Source organism: Pseudorca crassidens, chromosome 8 (genome assembly GCF_039906515.1).
Source record: "Pseudorca crassidens isolate mPseCra1 chromosome 8, mPseCra1.hap1, whole genome shotgun sequence".
NCBI classification, from domain to species: Eukaryota; Metazoa; Chordata; class Mammalia; order Artiodactyla; family Delphinidae; genus Pseudorca; species Pseudorca crassidens.
In genome coordinates, this window is record NC_090303.1 from 74,580,316 (window position 1) to 74,597,090 (window position 16,775).

The 16,775-nt window shown below is 34.3% G+C and overlaps 1 protein-coding gene across 2 annotated transcripts in view; it reads left to right on the forward strand.

Moving 5' to 3' along the window:
* CAPZA2 (capping actin protein of muscle Z-line subunit alpha 2) overlaps nt 1-16,775 on the forward strand; it is a 60,099-nt gene that overhangs the window by 15,923 nt on the left and 27,401 nt on the right. For both annotated transcript variants that reach the window (XM_067746804.1, XM_067746805.1), the window contains exons 2-3: nt 9,618-9,681; nt 13,470-13,521. In XM_067746804.1, coding sequence (XP_067602905.1) covers nt 9,618-9,681; nt 13,470-13,521 — 116 coding nt within the window. The remainder of the gene's footprint in view (nt 1-9,617; nt 9,682-13,469; nt 13,522-16,775) is intronic.

The window sequence follows — 16,775 nt, forward strand, 5'->3', positions numbered from 1 at the left end:
TCAGAAGTTCCTTGAGGAAGTTACATTTTTGCAGTTACTACCTGAATGCTGAATACTAAATTCATTAGACACTTTTCAGAATTATCTTTGGAATTTATTAAAAATTATGATGTGTTTTTCATGTCCCAGACTGAAAAAAAGTAATTCACACTTTAAAAATAGTACTGAAAATAGTTACTTTCCTTTTTTTCTTTTATTTGTTTATTTATTTGGTTCAGTGGGACAAAGAAGTCCATTTTAACAAATAGCATTAGGATGGCTTGTTGATCCTTATGACGATGTAATAAAAAATGGATCTCCGTCCCACATCATATACAGAAATCAGTCCCATGTAGATTAATGGCCTAAATTCAAAGAGCAAAACTTTAAGAAACTTTAGGAAAAATGTAAGAGAAAATCCCCACAATTTAAGAGTAGAGAAGGAATATTTTTCCCCACTCTCTAAATACTTCACTGTGTTTAGGGCTGTCTCTTATATAACCACAGTACAATTATCAAAATCAAGAAATTTCACATTGATGCAACATTATTGTCTCATCTACAGACCCTATTCACATTTCACCAATTGCTCTATTAGATCCAGGATCTAATCCAGGATTGCATTGAATTTTGTTGTAGTGTCTCCTTGGTCTTTAATCTGGAACAGTTTCTCAGCATTGTTTGTCCTTCATGACCTTACCACTTTGGAAGAGTGCAAAATGGTTATTTTGTAGACTGTACCTCAATTTCAGTTTATTTGATGTTTCCTCATGATTAGATCAGCCTATGAAGTTTTGGCAGGAGCATAACAAGTGATGTTGTATCCTCAGTACATCCTACTAGGAGGCACAGTTTTTACTATTATGATAACTTAGGTCATTTGGTAAAGGTGGTGTGGCAGTTTTCCTCAATATAAAGTTCCTGTTTATCCCTTCTTAATTAAGTATCATGTAGAAAGATTCATTCACATTGTGTAAATATGCTCTTAGACTTTTACCCATTAATTTTAGCATCTCTTGATGATTTTTGCCTGCAACAATTACCATTGTTGGTCACCCCAGGTGATTTTCTAATTCAATCATTCCTTCTGCATTAATTGAAATTCTACTGTAATGAAGAGCTTCCCCCCGTTTGTTCATTCATTTCTTTATGTCAATATGGACTCATGGATTCTTATTTTATTCTGTGGGTTGCTATCATTATTTAATTTGTTGCTTGAATTGTAGCCCATAAGAAAAAGTACAAAACAAAAAGTTTAGTAGTATTTTTGTGTTATCTCAGAAAGTTGACGGGCAGAAATTACTTTTTCTCAGAGATAGTGTATACTAACATTTTCGATATTGTTTTGAATATACTGCTTTGTCTTCTGCATAAGTAACTTTAGAGTATCTGCTTTTTTCCAAGAAGCACAACAGAGTGGAACATACTTTTTATGTTATGTTTATCTTTTTGTATGTTTTATACCAAGTAATGTTTGGATCCTAGAGAAAGCAAAGAAAAAATATAGCTCTTTTAGCTTCTAGCTCTATATTAGTAGGTTAACTTTTTAAAAAAAATAAATTTATTTATTTATTTTTGGTTATGTTGGGTCTTCATCGCTGTGCACGGGCTTTCACTAGTTGCGGTGAACGGGGGCTACTCTTCGTTGCGGCAGGCAGGCTTCTCATTGCAGTGGCTTCTCTTGTCGCAGAGCACGGGCTCTAGGCACGTGGGCTTCAGTAGTTGTGTCACGTGGGCTCAGTAGTTGTGGCTCGCAGGCTCTAGAGCGTGGGCTCAGTAGTTGTGGCGCACGGGCTTAGTTGTGGCATGTGGGATCTTCCCGGACCAGGGCTTGAACCTTTGTCCCCTGCATTGGCAGGCGGATTCTTAGCCACTGTGCCACCAGGGAAGTCTCAGGTTAACTTTTTAAAACTGTTCTTCTTGATGTGATTGTTATGAAGTATGCCTGTAAACTGCCAGTCACTGACATAGGTAAGAGTTAACCTCCCATCTAGCCAAACCTTCCCAACAAAACCAAGGTATCCTCCCTCTCGCAATCTAGAATTACAGTTTAGAAATAAAATAAAAGTAATAACTCTTGGGCTTCCCTGGTGGCGCAGTGCCCCGGTCCGGGAAGATCCCACATGCCGCGGAGCGGCTGGGCCCGTGAGCCATGGCCGCTGAGCCTGCGCGTCCGGAGCCTGTGCTCCGCAACGGGAGAGGCCACAACAGTGAGAAGCCTGCGTACCGGGAAAAAAAAAAAAAAAAAGTAATAACTCTTTCCTGAATCCTGCTCCAATTTAGAAGGACTTGACTTCGAATAATATCACGTGGAGGAAGATGGTGGTTAATGCAGGAGATTTTGCTGTGGGCCTTAGGGATGTATCTAATAATTCACTGGGCTCATCCAGAAAAATGATAGTATTCCCAGGGGTAAATTGAGTATAGCTCCATATGTGTTAACTTGTGTAACCTTTTTTCTTTCTTGGATTTGGAAGTGGCTAGAATAAATAATTTTTAAAATTAAAAAAATGTCTGCTAGGAAGGATGGATGTAGGGGAGTGTTCAGTCTGTAGCAGTGTTTAGAAAATACCCAGATGATTGAACAGTTTCGCAGGAAGACAATTAAGCCTTTGCTGTGGTGGACACTTTCTTTTCTTCAGCACCTGAGAAATCCAAAAAACAGATTCTTCTTAGCTTGTGAAATTCACAAAGACCAGATTAAGATACTTCAGGCATAGCTGGTAAAGTCCAAGTTGTGTTTTGGGTTCTCAGCCAGACAGCTCCCATGACTTCTCAACCCTCAGTGGCACTTCTTTTGACCCACCATTCATTTTGGATATTGTGAGCAGTCTTAACTCTTTTTGGTTACTGTATGCATTTTGTGCAATAGTAAGGGCAAACAAGTCTGTAAGATAAAACTATAGAGCATTTTTGCTTTCTAGGTGAAAACCCAAAATAGAACTGACTAAAAGTCTAAATGATATGTACCTTTTTTTGAAACAACTAAAAAATTTAAAGCTCAACAGTTAATCATATCACTAAATATGCTATACTGTATATATATATATATGTATGTGTGTGTGTGTGTGTGTGTATATATATATATATATATACATATATATATACTGCTTGCTATCAGTACTTTAATTTTTTCAGTTTTATTGGTAGGGTATAAGTCATTAGAAGTGTTAAAAACAATTTCCTCAAAATTCTAAAAGTTTCCAAAAGAAATATTTGATAAATTCATCAACAGGTTACCACAATTTTTATTTGTTGCCTGTGGTAGTGATTAAGACTTTGTTTTAAATGCTTTCTAACATTTACCCCAGTAGAAGAGAAGGAGGAATAAGGGAACAAAGGAAATTAAGACATTTTATGGAAACATAATAGATGCCAGTGTATATTTAGTATGACTGTCTTCCATTCCCAACTCCACCCTTGCCTTTTTAAAATCATTTATTTTTTATATTTTCATTTTTGATTTTAATAATACTTTTAAACAGTTTAGAAGAAAATAATTTTTTTTATAAATGTATTTTTTTTTTGGCTGTATTGGGTCTTTGTTGCTGCGCGCAGGTTTCTCTAGTTGCGACGAGTGGGGGCTGCTCTTAGTTGCGGTGTGTGGGCTTCTTGTTGCGGTGGCTTCTCGTTGCGGAACATGGGCTCTAGGTACGTGGGCTTCAGTAGTTGTGGCACTCAGGCTCAGTAGTTGTGGCTTGCAGGCTCTAGAGTGCAGGCTCAGTAGTTGTGACACTCAGGCTCAGTAGTTGTGGCTTGCAGGCTCTAGAGTGCAGGCTCAGTAGTTGTGGTGCACAGGCTTAGTTGCTCCACAGCATGTGGGATCTTCCTGGACCAGGGATTGAACCCGTGTCCCCTGCATTGGCAGGCGGATTCTTAACTACTGCGCCACCAGGAAGCCCAGAAGAAAATAATTTTGAAAACACATGAAATATATATTTTTAATTAACATATCGTAAAATACCCCCTTCTCTTTTTTTTTTATGACTTTCAACACATGTATAGATGCATGTAACCATTACCAAAATCGAGATATGGAGTAATTCCATCACCCCCCAAAACTCTCCAATTTTCTTCCTTTCCCTCATTTCTCCCATTGCGTTCACACCCATCCCCACTCCTCCTCCCTGCCCCTGGCAGCCATTGATCTGTTCTCCATTGCTATAAAATATTGTTTATTGGAGAATGGCATGTAAATGGTATCTTATATCATTGCCATGTAACCATCTGAGAATGGTTTCTTTCATTCAGCATAAGGCTTTTGAGATTCATCCAAGTTGTTGCATGTATTCATAGTTTGTCCCTTTTCATTGCTGAGTAGTATTCCATTGCATAGACACATTATTGTTTATCCATTCACCCATAGGTGGACATTTAGGTTGTGGATTGTTTCTAGTTTTGAACAATTTTCAATCGATTTTTGTGGGAACATAGGGTAGATACCTGGAAGTGGGATTGTTGTGTCATATGGTGTGTGTTTATAAGAAATTGCTAAACTGTTTTCGGTACCAATTGTACCATTTTGCATTGCCACAGAAATGTATTAGAGCTTCAGTTGTTTCACATTGGTATTATCAATCTTCTTTATTTTAGCCGTTCTATTAGGTATATAGCGGTATTTTATGATTTTAATATTGATTTCCTAAATGATTAATGATATTACACATCCTTTTGTGCATGTATCTGTCTTCTGCATATCCTTTTTGGTGAAGTGTGTTCAAGTCTTTTGTTCACTGTTTTCTTACTGTTGAGTTTTGATAGTATATGTTCTAGATACAAATTCTTTATTGGATATGTGATTTGCTGATATTTTCTCCAGTTTGTAGCTGTCTTTTCATTCTTTTAACAATGTCTGTAATGGAGCATAAGTTTTTAATTTCAATGAAGTCCAGTTTATCAGTTTTTTTAATGGGTCATGGTTTTAGTATCATGTCTAATAACTTTTGGCCTAACCCCAGGTCATGAAGGTTTTCTTCTGTTTCCTTTTAATTTTTTGTTGTTTTATATTTTACATTTAGAGCTATAATCCATTTTGAGGTAATTTGTTTGGTAAGGGGTAAGGTTTAGATTGCAGTTTATTTTTTGCTCATGGATATCTAATTGTTTGGATATCATTTGTTGAAAAGATATTCTTTAAACATTGCATTGCCTTTGCACCTTTGTCAAAAATCATTTGGCGATATGTATGCAGGGTATATTTTTTGACTCAGTTCTGTTCCATTCATTATCTATCCCTCTGTCTTGATGACTATAGCTTTTTTTTGTTTTTTACTTTTTATTTTATTATTTTCTTTTTCATTATGGTTTATTACAGGATACTGAATATAGTTCCCTGTGCTATACAGTAAGACCTTGTTGTTTATCTATTCTGTATATAATAGTTTGTATCTGCTAATCCCAAACTCCCAATCCATCCCTTCCCCTCTCCGCCTACCCCTTGGCAACCACAAAACAAGTCTGTTCTCTATGTCTGTGAATCTGTTTCTGTTTCGTAGATAAGTTCATTTGTGTGTCATATTTTAGATTCTACTTTAAGATTTATGGTTTCACTTTAATTTCACTTAGATATAAGTGATATCATATGGTATTTGTCTTTCTCTTTCTGACTTCCTTCACGTATTATGATAATCTCTAGGTCCATCCATGTTGCTGCAAATGGCATTATTTCATTCTTTTTTATGGTTGGGTAGTATTCCGTGTGTATGTGCGCACGCGCGTGTGTGTGTATATGTATATATGTACACACACGCACCACATCTTCTTTATCCATTCATCTATTGATGGACATTTAGGTTTTTTCCATGTCTTGGCTGTTGTAAATAGTGCTACTGTTAACACTGGGGTGCATGTATCTTTTCAAATTATAGTTTTGTCCAGATATATGCCCAGGAGTGGGATTGCTGGATCATATGGCAACTTTATTTTTAGTTTTTTGGGGGAACTTCCATCCTGTTTTCCATAGTGGCTGCATCAATTTACAGTCCCACCGACAGTGTAGGAGGGTTCCCTTTTCTCCACACCCTCTCCAGCCTGTATTATTTGTAGATTTTTCTAACGATGGCCATTCTGACTGAGGTGAGGTGGTAACTCATTGTAATTTTGATTTGCATTTCTCTGATAATTAGCGATGTTGAGTGTCTTTTCATGTGCGTATTCGCCATCTGTATGTCTTTTTTTGAGAAATGTCTGTTTAGGTTTCCTGCCCATTTTTTGATTGGCTTGTTTGTATTTTTGTTATTGAGTTGTATGAGCTGTCTGTATATTTTGGAAATGAAGCCCTTACTGGTCACATCGTTTGCAAATATTTTCTCCGAGTTTGTCTTTTCATTTTGTTTATGGTTTCCTTTGCATGCAAAAGCTTAAAAGTTTGATTAGGTCCCATTTGTTTATTTTTGCTTTTATTTCTTTTGTCTTGGGAGACTCACCTAAGAAAACATTGGTATGATTTATGTCAGAGAATGTTTTGCCTATGTTCTCTTCCAGGAGTTTTATGGTGTCATGTCTTATATTTAAATCTTTAAGCCATTTTGAGTTTATATTTGTGTTTGATGTGAGGGAGTGGTCTAACTTCACTGATTTACATGTGGCTGTCCTGCTTTCCCAACACCACTTGCTGAAGAGACTGCCTTTTCTCCATTGTATATTCTTACCTCCTTTGTCAAAGATTAATCGACCGTAGGTGTGTGGGTTTATTTCTGGGCTCTCTCTTCTATTCCATTATGATCCATATATGACTGTAGCTTTATATTAAGATTAGGTAGTGTGAATTCTCCAACTTTGTTCTTTTTCAAAATTATTTTGGCTATTCTAGTTCATTTGCCATTGCTACTTCGCATTTACTGCTAAGGGTGTGAAATAATATTCATTCCCTCTCATTTCCTAACCAAAATCTTTTTTTTAATGCCATGGTGTGTGTTCATGTGTGTGTTTATGGTTGTTCTGGGCATCAGAGTGATTTCTTGATCTTGCTTGCATTTGCGGGGAGGGAGTGTTAATCTTGATACATGGCCAAAATAGCCTGCATTCATTGCATTCTTCAAACATAGAAAAATAATAATATAGGAAACATCAATGTTAGAATCAGCTTGTTGATGTGTATCCAAAAAATCCTGCTTGGATTTTGATTGGGCCTTCATTGAATCTGTAGAATAGTTTGGGAAAAATTGTTATCTTTACAATAAGGAGCCTTCCAATCCGTGAACATACATGTCTCTCCATTTATTTAGATCTTCTTTGATTTCTTTCATCAGTTTTGTGTAGTTTTCAGGATATTAGTCCTGTACATATTTTGTTAGATTTGTACCTAAGTTTTATAGGTTATTGGGTAGTTTTGTTTGTTTGTTTAAGATTCCTTGGGATTTTTCATTGTAAACAATCATGTTGCCCTCAAGTAGAAAGTTTTATTTTATTTATGAAATGACTTTCATTTGTTTTTCTTACCTTATTACACTAAGATCTCAGTGTGATGTTGAACAGGAGGGATGAGAACAGACATTCTTACCTGATGTTAGGGGGAAGCGTTCAGTCATGACCATTAAGGATCATGTTAGCTATAGGCTTTTTTGTAAATACCTTTTATCAAATTAAAGACATTGTCTTTTTAGTTTTCTAAGAGTTTTTTTTATCATGATCGGTTGTTGAATGTTATTAAATAATTTTTCTGCGTCTATTGAGGTGATTTTGGTTTTTCATCTTTAATCAGTTTATATTGTGAATTGCTTTTCAAATAGTGAAACAGCCCTACATTTCTAGGAAAAATTCCACTTGGTCATGATGTGTTATCCTTTCTATATAGTTGGATTCAATTTGCTAATACTTTATTGAAGATTTTTGCTTCTGTGTTTATGAAAGGTTTTGGTCTGTGAGTTGTGTTTCTTGTAGTATTTTAGTCTTTGGTATAGGATAATGCTATTCTCTTAAAATAAGTTGGAAGTTTCTTCAATTCTGTTTTCTGGAATAATTTGTGGAGAATTGGTAATATTTCTTCCATAAATGCCTGTTATAAGAAAACCTGAAGTTTTATTTGTTGGAATGCTTTTAACAACAAACTCACTTTCTTTAGTAGATCTAGGACTATTCAGGTTACATACTTCTTTTTGAGTGAACTCTGGTTTTTTCTGTCTTGGGAAGAATTTATTTCCCTTAAGTTGCTGCTATTGACATTTTAAATACCAAAAAATGTTTATACTTTGGCAGTTTGTTGGTGGCCACCCTGTCACATTCTGCCCTGTTCATCTTTTGGTGGGAGCATTTTACCCATTCAAGAAAACTGTTTTAAATCTGAGAAGCAGCATAATGTAGTAAATAAAGTGTATATTCAGTATATTCAGCTGATGACTGAAGAGTAAATGACATAATCCGTGTAAAGTACTTGGTAAACACTAATTTAAATAATCCCATTTTTGTTATCATCTTCATCAGTGTAATCTCTCGGTGGTATCCAACAACAGTCGTAGGTTTTGCTTCAGACTTTTTGGTGTTCCAGACTACAAAAGCTTTTCTTTTTGTTTTAAATTAACAGTTTTCTAACTGGCCTTGTCACATATGTGGCCTCTAGCTAGGAACATCTTTTTAACTGTAAATACCTTTTTCATCTGTGTCTCTCCTCTGAAAACCATATGTGTACTTAGATGCATGCACACACACATAGAACATATATACGCAAACATATATAACTATTTCCTTTTCCATTATTTTTAGTTTCTACATCAGAGCAGCGACAGTGCTAGTAAAGTGGACAATATGAAATAAAGCTTTTGTTTTTGTCATGTGTGGTCCCTTAATTCAGTGAATACTTGGATGTGTATTTTAAAAATCACCTGGAAAGCTTGTTTATAGTGTTTTCTGGGCCTCATTTCCAGAATCTAATTCATTTGGTTGGGTAGGGCTCATGAATGTCCATTTCTGACAAGATCACTGATCAGCTGAGTTGGAGGCTATTGTATAGTGGTTGGAAAACTATTATAAATACTCAGAACTTCTTCACTAAATTATAGTATTGGGCATGTCATCAAACTCTCATATATAGTCATTAGTGATTAATCTCTTTAATATAGCCTTTATTCTCTTAAAATATACCTGTCAGTATACCTGTTGATATTTTGTCTCTCACTTATTTTTGAACTAAAATTTCCTAAGATCTAGTCAAATCTCATGTTCAAAACATTTTGAATTTAGACCTTTCTTCTCCTCTTCCTTTCTACATTTTTTTAAACTAATTTGTGACTTTATAGACATGCACATTTGTGACTGTATGGACACACAATATATTTTCTTCATAGTACCTAAATGCATCTTATTTCCTCACACATAGAGATTTTCTTGATGGATCATTCCTTTCCATTTTAGTTTAAAAGAAAAATTTGCTTATAAGAAAATATTTATATGTAGGCAGCTTTGAATCCTTAAATGCATTAGTTATACGTATTTTATCTGCATTCAGTCTATGCATTGTGATTATATTAAATGATTAAAACAGTAATAAACTTAGGGTGTTTGAGTGAAAAACTGTCACTGTCTTTAAAATCTTCTTAAGCCATTTTCAGTAGAACTTTGAAGTATTTTAATTTTGCATGGTTTTTGGTTGTTTTAGCAGAGGCCTATGCTGTGGAACATTTATATCTTTGTTTCTGTTTTAGGTGCGTATAGCAGCAAAATTCATCATTCATGCCCCTCCTGGAGAATTTAATGAGGTGTTTAATGGTGAGTGTTTAATTCATAACACTTACGCCTTGATATGTCAAGCACTCCTTTTTTAAAGAATAAGTTACATAACCAAAGTAACTAAGTTAAGGGGAGCGGGTAGAAAAATCTGTATTTTCTGAATTACAGTGAAAATTTTTGTCAATCTGGATTTTGTAAGGTCGAGAATATAATGTGTTTATGACATATGATAATTATGTTTGTAAATTTTAACCCTCTTAAAGAATAACATTAAATCATTTTAAAAGACAAGAAAATTTTAATTTTAATTTTTTTTTGGAGTTGTGAAATACATTTTTTATGTTTCTTTTAAAGAAAAGCCTACTTGATTAATAGGAACAGCCAAAAAAGAAGGGAGGAACATTGTTTCACTGTGCTTGTTTCCTGGGCTTAGAAGATGACATCACATGTAAAAACAATTTGTTATTTAAATTATATCTCATAAATCAGTTCACAGTATACCTTTCTTTAAACCTCACACCTCACTGGCAAACAGTTTTATAATTACTCACCCATAGATGAGAAATTTAAATACAACATAGTCTCCTGGTTGCTGTAAAAGTTGTAACAATAGCTCCTCTTTAACAGAATGAAGTGGTTGAAATAGTTGTGCAGAAAATGACCTGTAGTGATTTTTATACAAAACTTTTTTTTTGCGGTACATGGGCCTCTCACTGTTGTGGCCTCTCCCATTGCGGAGCACAGGCTCCGGACACGCAGGCTCAGTGGCCATGGCTCACGGGCCCAGCCGCTCCGCGGCATGATCCCACGTCCCCTGCATTGGCAGGCGGACTGTTAACCACTGTGCCACCAGGGAAGCCCTATACAAAACTTTTTAAAAGCAGTTTTAAGAATAATCTACCACAAGTACTTTAAATGTGTAATTTCTACTTCATATATATTTGGCTTTCACTATGTCTTAAATTAAAACTAATTTATACAGTGCTCTTCAGTTTCATTTTTTAAACATTTTACTCCAGAGTAAGCTATTTAAACCTGTTTTTTGAGAAGTTTAATCTCTCATTTTCATTCATAGTATAAGATATAATGGAATTTCACCTCAGAAAAGATTAGGTTTGAAAGTCAAAAAATGAGGCAAAAATTGTATAAAGTTAAAATACCCTAGAAAATCCCTTAAATCATCCACAAACAAGATTAATATATGATTTAGTACATACAGTTACATAGGTAATTTTTATACATTTAAAATTTTAACCACTGAGCTACACTTAGAGGAAGAATGGCAGTCTATATTGTGAAAAATCTGGAAGTTAAAATATTCTTCCTTTCAAGATAACCGTAAAATCTGAAGCAATGAATTGGGAAATTGGGGAGAATTCAGAAGTATTTCTTCTTCCTATAGGGTTTAACTTCTGTTTTAATATTCAGCCTTTATAACCTAAATACAGGTTAATACGTTTGATGGTTGGGGCATTAAAGAAGATAGTCTTTTCTCCATAGGGTCAAAAGTTGGCATTTAACTTAAATTGATAATGGGGAAACTGTGCTAAAGTCAGTAGCCCCCAAACTCCTGTGCAATTTATAGAGCCAGGAATAAATTATAATTCTAAGAAAAGATTTTCACTTACTATTCTTACCCTGAATTAAATGCCCAACAGATTTGTTAATCAGAAAGACCCTGAAAGAATGTATGAGTCCCAGAAATTGCTTTTCTAAGTCTCATTGGAAATTGATGTTGAGTTGATATGTTCTGTGTTGACGTACAGTAGGCATTTTGGATAAGGACTTGGGCATTCAGGATGAGCCATTCAGTAGACCTGGGCTGGAACTGTGGAATGGAAATGGGAATATATATGTAAGTTTTAAATGAGGGAGTATTTTAGAGTGAGAAAGGAGTTAAGTATTTGACGGGGAAATCTCATATGCATTTGGTTATTTTCATGCTATTTTTGTTGATAATATTAACATCAGAATGATTCCATTGACGCCACAAATTTTAGAATTTCAGAGTCATAAAATCTTGTCAGATCAGTGGTTCCCAAATGCTATTTCCTAGATTGGCTATGTAAGAATCATTAAAACATAGATTTCTGGTCTTCATTCTCAGGAACTGATGTGTTATCTGGGCTGGAGCTCTGAAATGTATACTTTTTAAAAATTTTTTATTAAGACTCCCACCCATGCATTGTTCTGATGTGTGGTCTGACTTGAAACCACATCCCTTCTTAAGAGTAGTTTTTATTTTATTCAAATTATTCTCTATTTCTTTCACTGTATTCTTCATATGATAGAAGTTTGGACTTTTTTTCCAGAGTAAAGATAACTGGATCATGTAGACGTTGCTTTTAAATTATTTTCCCATTTAGGTAGAACTGAAAAAGATATACTACCTACCATGCAATACTGCTGTTAATGATTATGCTTTAAATATTGAAGATACAATAATCGTATTTATCAAATCGAATTCCCAGTTTACTTTGTGAGATAAGAATACCTATAATTGTAAATGTCTGTGTTTTAATTTTTTAGGCAGAAGCTTCCATTGTTTAAAATCAGTTAATTTAGAAATCAAATTAGTATTATTTTAGTGGTTAGCCAGATACTGTTTTTTAAATTGGGACTTACTGCTAAAAAGAGGTATGTGAATAGGCAATATTTTTTTTTGGAATAGCTTTATTATTTTTGTAAAAATGATTCATATTCTAAAATTTCCAAAGAGCAAAAAAGAATCTAAGAATCACACAAAATTCTACCCTCTCTTCTCCACTGTTTGAATGAAATACTTCCAACATTTCTCAGTTTAGACACATATATATAACATTGCATAAATATCATACTGTACATGCTGGGTTTCCCCCTTCTTGTTTATTATATTATGTATATATTTCCAAGTTGATAAATACCTATCTACATTATTTCTATTGGATGCCCAATTTTACACTATTTATAAGAACTATTGTCTGTTTATGTTACATTTAACCAGTTTCTTAATAGAAGGTACTTAAGTTATTTGTGTTATTTTCATTTAATGAAAAAAATTAGGATACTTTGTTATATGTACTTTATGATAGCAATTATGTAAAACAGCCAAGTGTATAGGGAAAATAATGAAAGAAAATACATCAAGACTAGAGTAGAATTTTGTTTGTTTGTTGGTGAAATTATGTGATTTTTTTTCCAATTAAAATTGTAGTTTTAAAGTTGTGTTTTAATGATTAAAAGGCACGTGTCTACATAGTTGAGACTGAAGTTAGGACAGAGTTAAGAATCAAAACCAAAGTGAGATTACTAAATCAAATAAAGTAGTTATCCATATCTAACTCAACACATTCATCTGTTGTTGAACATGAGCTGTCTGAGAAACAAAATGCCTACATCTGTACTGCATTCACAAGCTGTTTCTTGTTTAATCACTTTTTCCATAGAGCAAATTCATTTGAAACTCATGATAGTATTGTCAGACTGAGAGGCATAGTGCTCAGTCTTCGGCAGATCTTATCACACCATCTTTTTGGTGTAGCTTATCTCCACTTTAGTTCTTTGGAGACATGTTATAGTCTGCCTGCATTGACTATTAAGAGTATGAAATAACATATATTTTTATCTCATTCTATCTGCTATTTCCTTACCAAAATCTTTTCTTTTTTTATTAATACCATGATATGTTTTTGTGGTTACTTTGGTCATCACAGTGATATTTTGATCTCCCATATGTTTTGGGGGGTGGGTAGGATACTGACACATGACTAAAATAACCTAAATTCATTCCATAGAAATTTCAAATATAGGAAGATAGTAATATAGAAAAAATAATGTTTGTTTTGCAGATGTTCGGTTACTGCTTAATAATGATAATCTTCTCAGGGAAGGAGCGGCCCAGTAAGTATTATGCATTATATTAACATAATTAAAGTGACATGGGAAAAAATATTTTACAAGTGGTTTTTAGGTACTAATCCATGAAATAGATATTTGCACATCAAGTTCAAATATATGTAATAATATGTATGTACTAGGTTAGAGGAGAAATATTTTTCATCACAGGATATAGAGACACAATTATAACATGAAATTCTCTATTTATTATGTGTTTGGCAGTGGCTTATATACTCAATACTGTATTTTGACATTTGCAAAGTTGGATAAAATTATTTTAAAAACTTTGATTTGTGAAATTGTGATACTTTAAATTTTATGCAGGTTTTACTTTCTGTTAAATGCTTGATCCTAATTATTTTTGAGAAGGACCTACTGTATAGCACAAGGAACTATATTCAGTATCTTGTAATAAGCTATAATGGAAAAAAAGTCTGAAAAAGAATATATATATGTATGTATAACTGAATCACTTTGCTGTACACCTGAAATATTGTAAATGAACTGTACTTCAGTAAAAAGAAATAGATTTTTGAGGGTTAGGAGCTTATTTTATTCATCCATAAATACCTAACATAGTATCTGACACATATTTACTTAATAAGTATTTATGAGATTTGTGAGTGATTCAAAGAACTAAGCAGTTCTAAATCCTAGTACATCATCTTTGGACCAATGACCACAATCATGACTTGCCACAACTATCTTAAGATTGCAGAGAAATAATTGGTTTTCTTTCCCTCTCTCACCTCCCTAAATAAGGCCTGTGGAACTGTATTTTAGGCTAATGGACTCCATTACTCATTTGAAAATGAGGAGATTAAACGTTTAGGTGCCTTACAAAGAGTGTTCAGTATCATCCAGTCACCTACTTTCATCTTAGTGTAGTACCCAAAATGTGAAGTTCTGACTGATGGGGGAAATTTGCTCTAATTCTATTTTTGTAATGTTTGTAAGGCTTTATTGAGTAAATTTGTTAATCCTAATGAAGGTAGAGGTTCAACAGACTTCTAGACATACCTGATTTTGCTTCTGATTTAAATTCCTGTTATTTTTTTCCCATTTTTAAATTGAAGTATAGTTGATGTACAATATTACATATGTTATAGGTATACAACATAGTGATTCACAATTTTTTAAAGTTATATTCCATTAATAGTTACTGCAAAATACTGGCTATATTCCCTGTGTTGTACAATACATCCTTGTAGCTTATTTATTTTATACTGTACATAATAGTTTGTATTTCTTAATCCCCTACCCTTATCTTGCCCCTCCCCCCTTCCCTCTCCCCACTGGTAACCACTAGTTCTCTATATCTGTGAGTCTGTTTCTGTTTTGTTATATTCACTAGTTTGTTGTATTCTTAGATTTCATATATAGGTGATATACAGTATTTGTCTTTCTCTGACTTATTTCACTTAGCATAATGCCCTCCAGGTCCACGCATGTTGTTGTAAATGGCAAAATTTCATTCTATTTTACGGCTAAGTAGTATTCCATTGTATATATTTACCACTTCTTCTTTATCCATTAATCTGTTGATGGCCACTTAGGTTGCTTCCATATCTTGGCAATTGTAAATAATGCTGCTACAAACATTGGGGTGCATGTATCTTTTTGAAGTATTGTTTTTATTTTCTTCCAATATATACCTAGGAGTGGAATTGCTGGGTCATGTGCTAGTTTTATTTTTAGTTTTTTGAGAAACCTCCATACTGTTTCCCACAGTGGCTGCACCAATGTACATTCCCACCAACAGTGTAGGACGGTTCCCTTTTCTCCACGTCCTCTCCAGCATTTGTTATTTGTGTTCTTTTTGATGATACCCATTCTGACAGGTGTGTGGTGGTATCTCACTGTGGTTTTGATTTGCATTTCCCTAACGATTAGCAATGTTGAGCATTTTTTCATGTGCCTGTTGGCCATCTGTATGTCCTTTTTGGAAAAATGTCTATGTTTGTCTTTTTGCTGTTGAACTGTATGAACTATTTATTCTGGATATTAATTCCTTATCAGTCGTATCATTTGCAAATATTTTCTCCTGTTCATTTTGTCTTTTTGTTTTGTTGATGGTTTCCTGTTTTGTGCAAAAGCATTTATGTTTAATTAGGTCCCTTTATCTCCTTTGCTTTAGGAGATGGATTCAAAAAAATATGGCTACGATTTATGTAAAAGAGTGTTGTCTGTGTTTTTCTCTAGGAGTTTTATGGTTTCCAGTCTTACATTTAGGTCTTTTTTAAAATTTTATTTATTTTTTTATACAGCAGGTTCTTATTAGTCATCAGTTTTATACACATCAGTGTATACATGTCAATCCCAATCGCCCAATTCATCACACACACCCCACCCCCCCGCTGCTTCCCCCCCTTGGCATCCGTACATTTGTTCTCTACATGTGTGTCTCAATTTCTGCCCTGCAAACTGGTTCATCTGTACCATTTTTCTATGTTTCACATATATGCGTTAATATACGATATTTGTTTTTCTCTTTCTGACTTACTTCACTCTGTATGACAGTCTCTAGATCCATCCATGTCTCAATAAATGACTCAATTTTGTTCCTTTTTATGGCAGAGTAATATTCCATTGCATATATGTACCACATCTTCTTTATCCATTCGTCTGTCGATGGGCATTTAGGTTGCTTCCATGGCCTGGCTATTGTAAATAGTGCTGCAATGAACATTGGGTGCATGTGTCTTTTTGAATTATGGTTTTCTCTGGGTATATGCCCAGTAGTGGGATTGCTGGATCATATGGTAATTCTATTTTTAGTTTTTTAAGGAACCTCCATACTGTTCTCCATAGTGATTGTATCAATTTACATTCCCACCAGCAGTGCAAGAGGGTTCCCTTTTCTCCACACCCTCTCCAGCATTTGTTGTTTGTAGATTTTCTGATGATGCCCATTTTAACCTGTGTGAGGTGATACCTCATTGTAGTTTTGATTTGCATTTCTCTAATAATTAGTGATGTTGAGCAGCTTTTCATGTGTTTCTTGGCCATCTGTATGTCTTCTTTGGAGAAATGTTTATTTAGGTCTTCTGCCCATTTTTGGATTGGGTTGTTTGTTTCTTTAATATTGAGCTGCGCATGCTGTTTATATATTTTGGAGATTAATCCTTTGTCCGTTGATTCGTTTGCAACTATTTTCTCCCATTCTGAGGGTTGTCTTTTTGTCTTGTTTATGGTTTCCTTTGCTGTGCAAAAGCTTTGAAGTTTCATTAGGTCCCATTTGTTTATTTTTGTTTTTA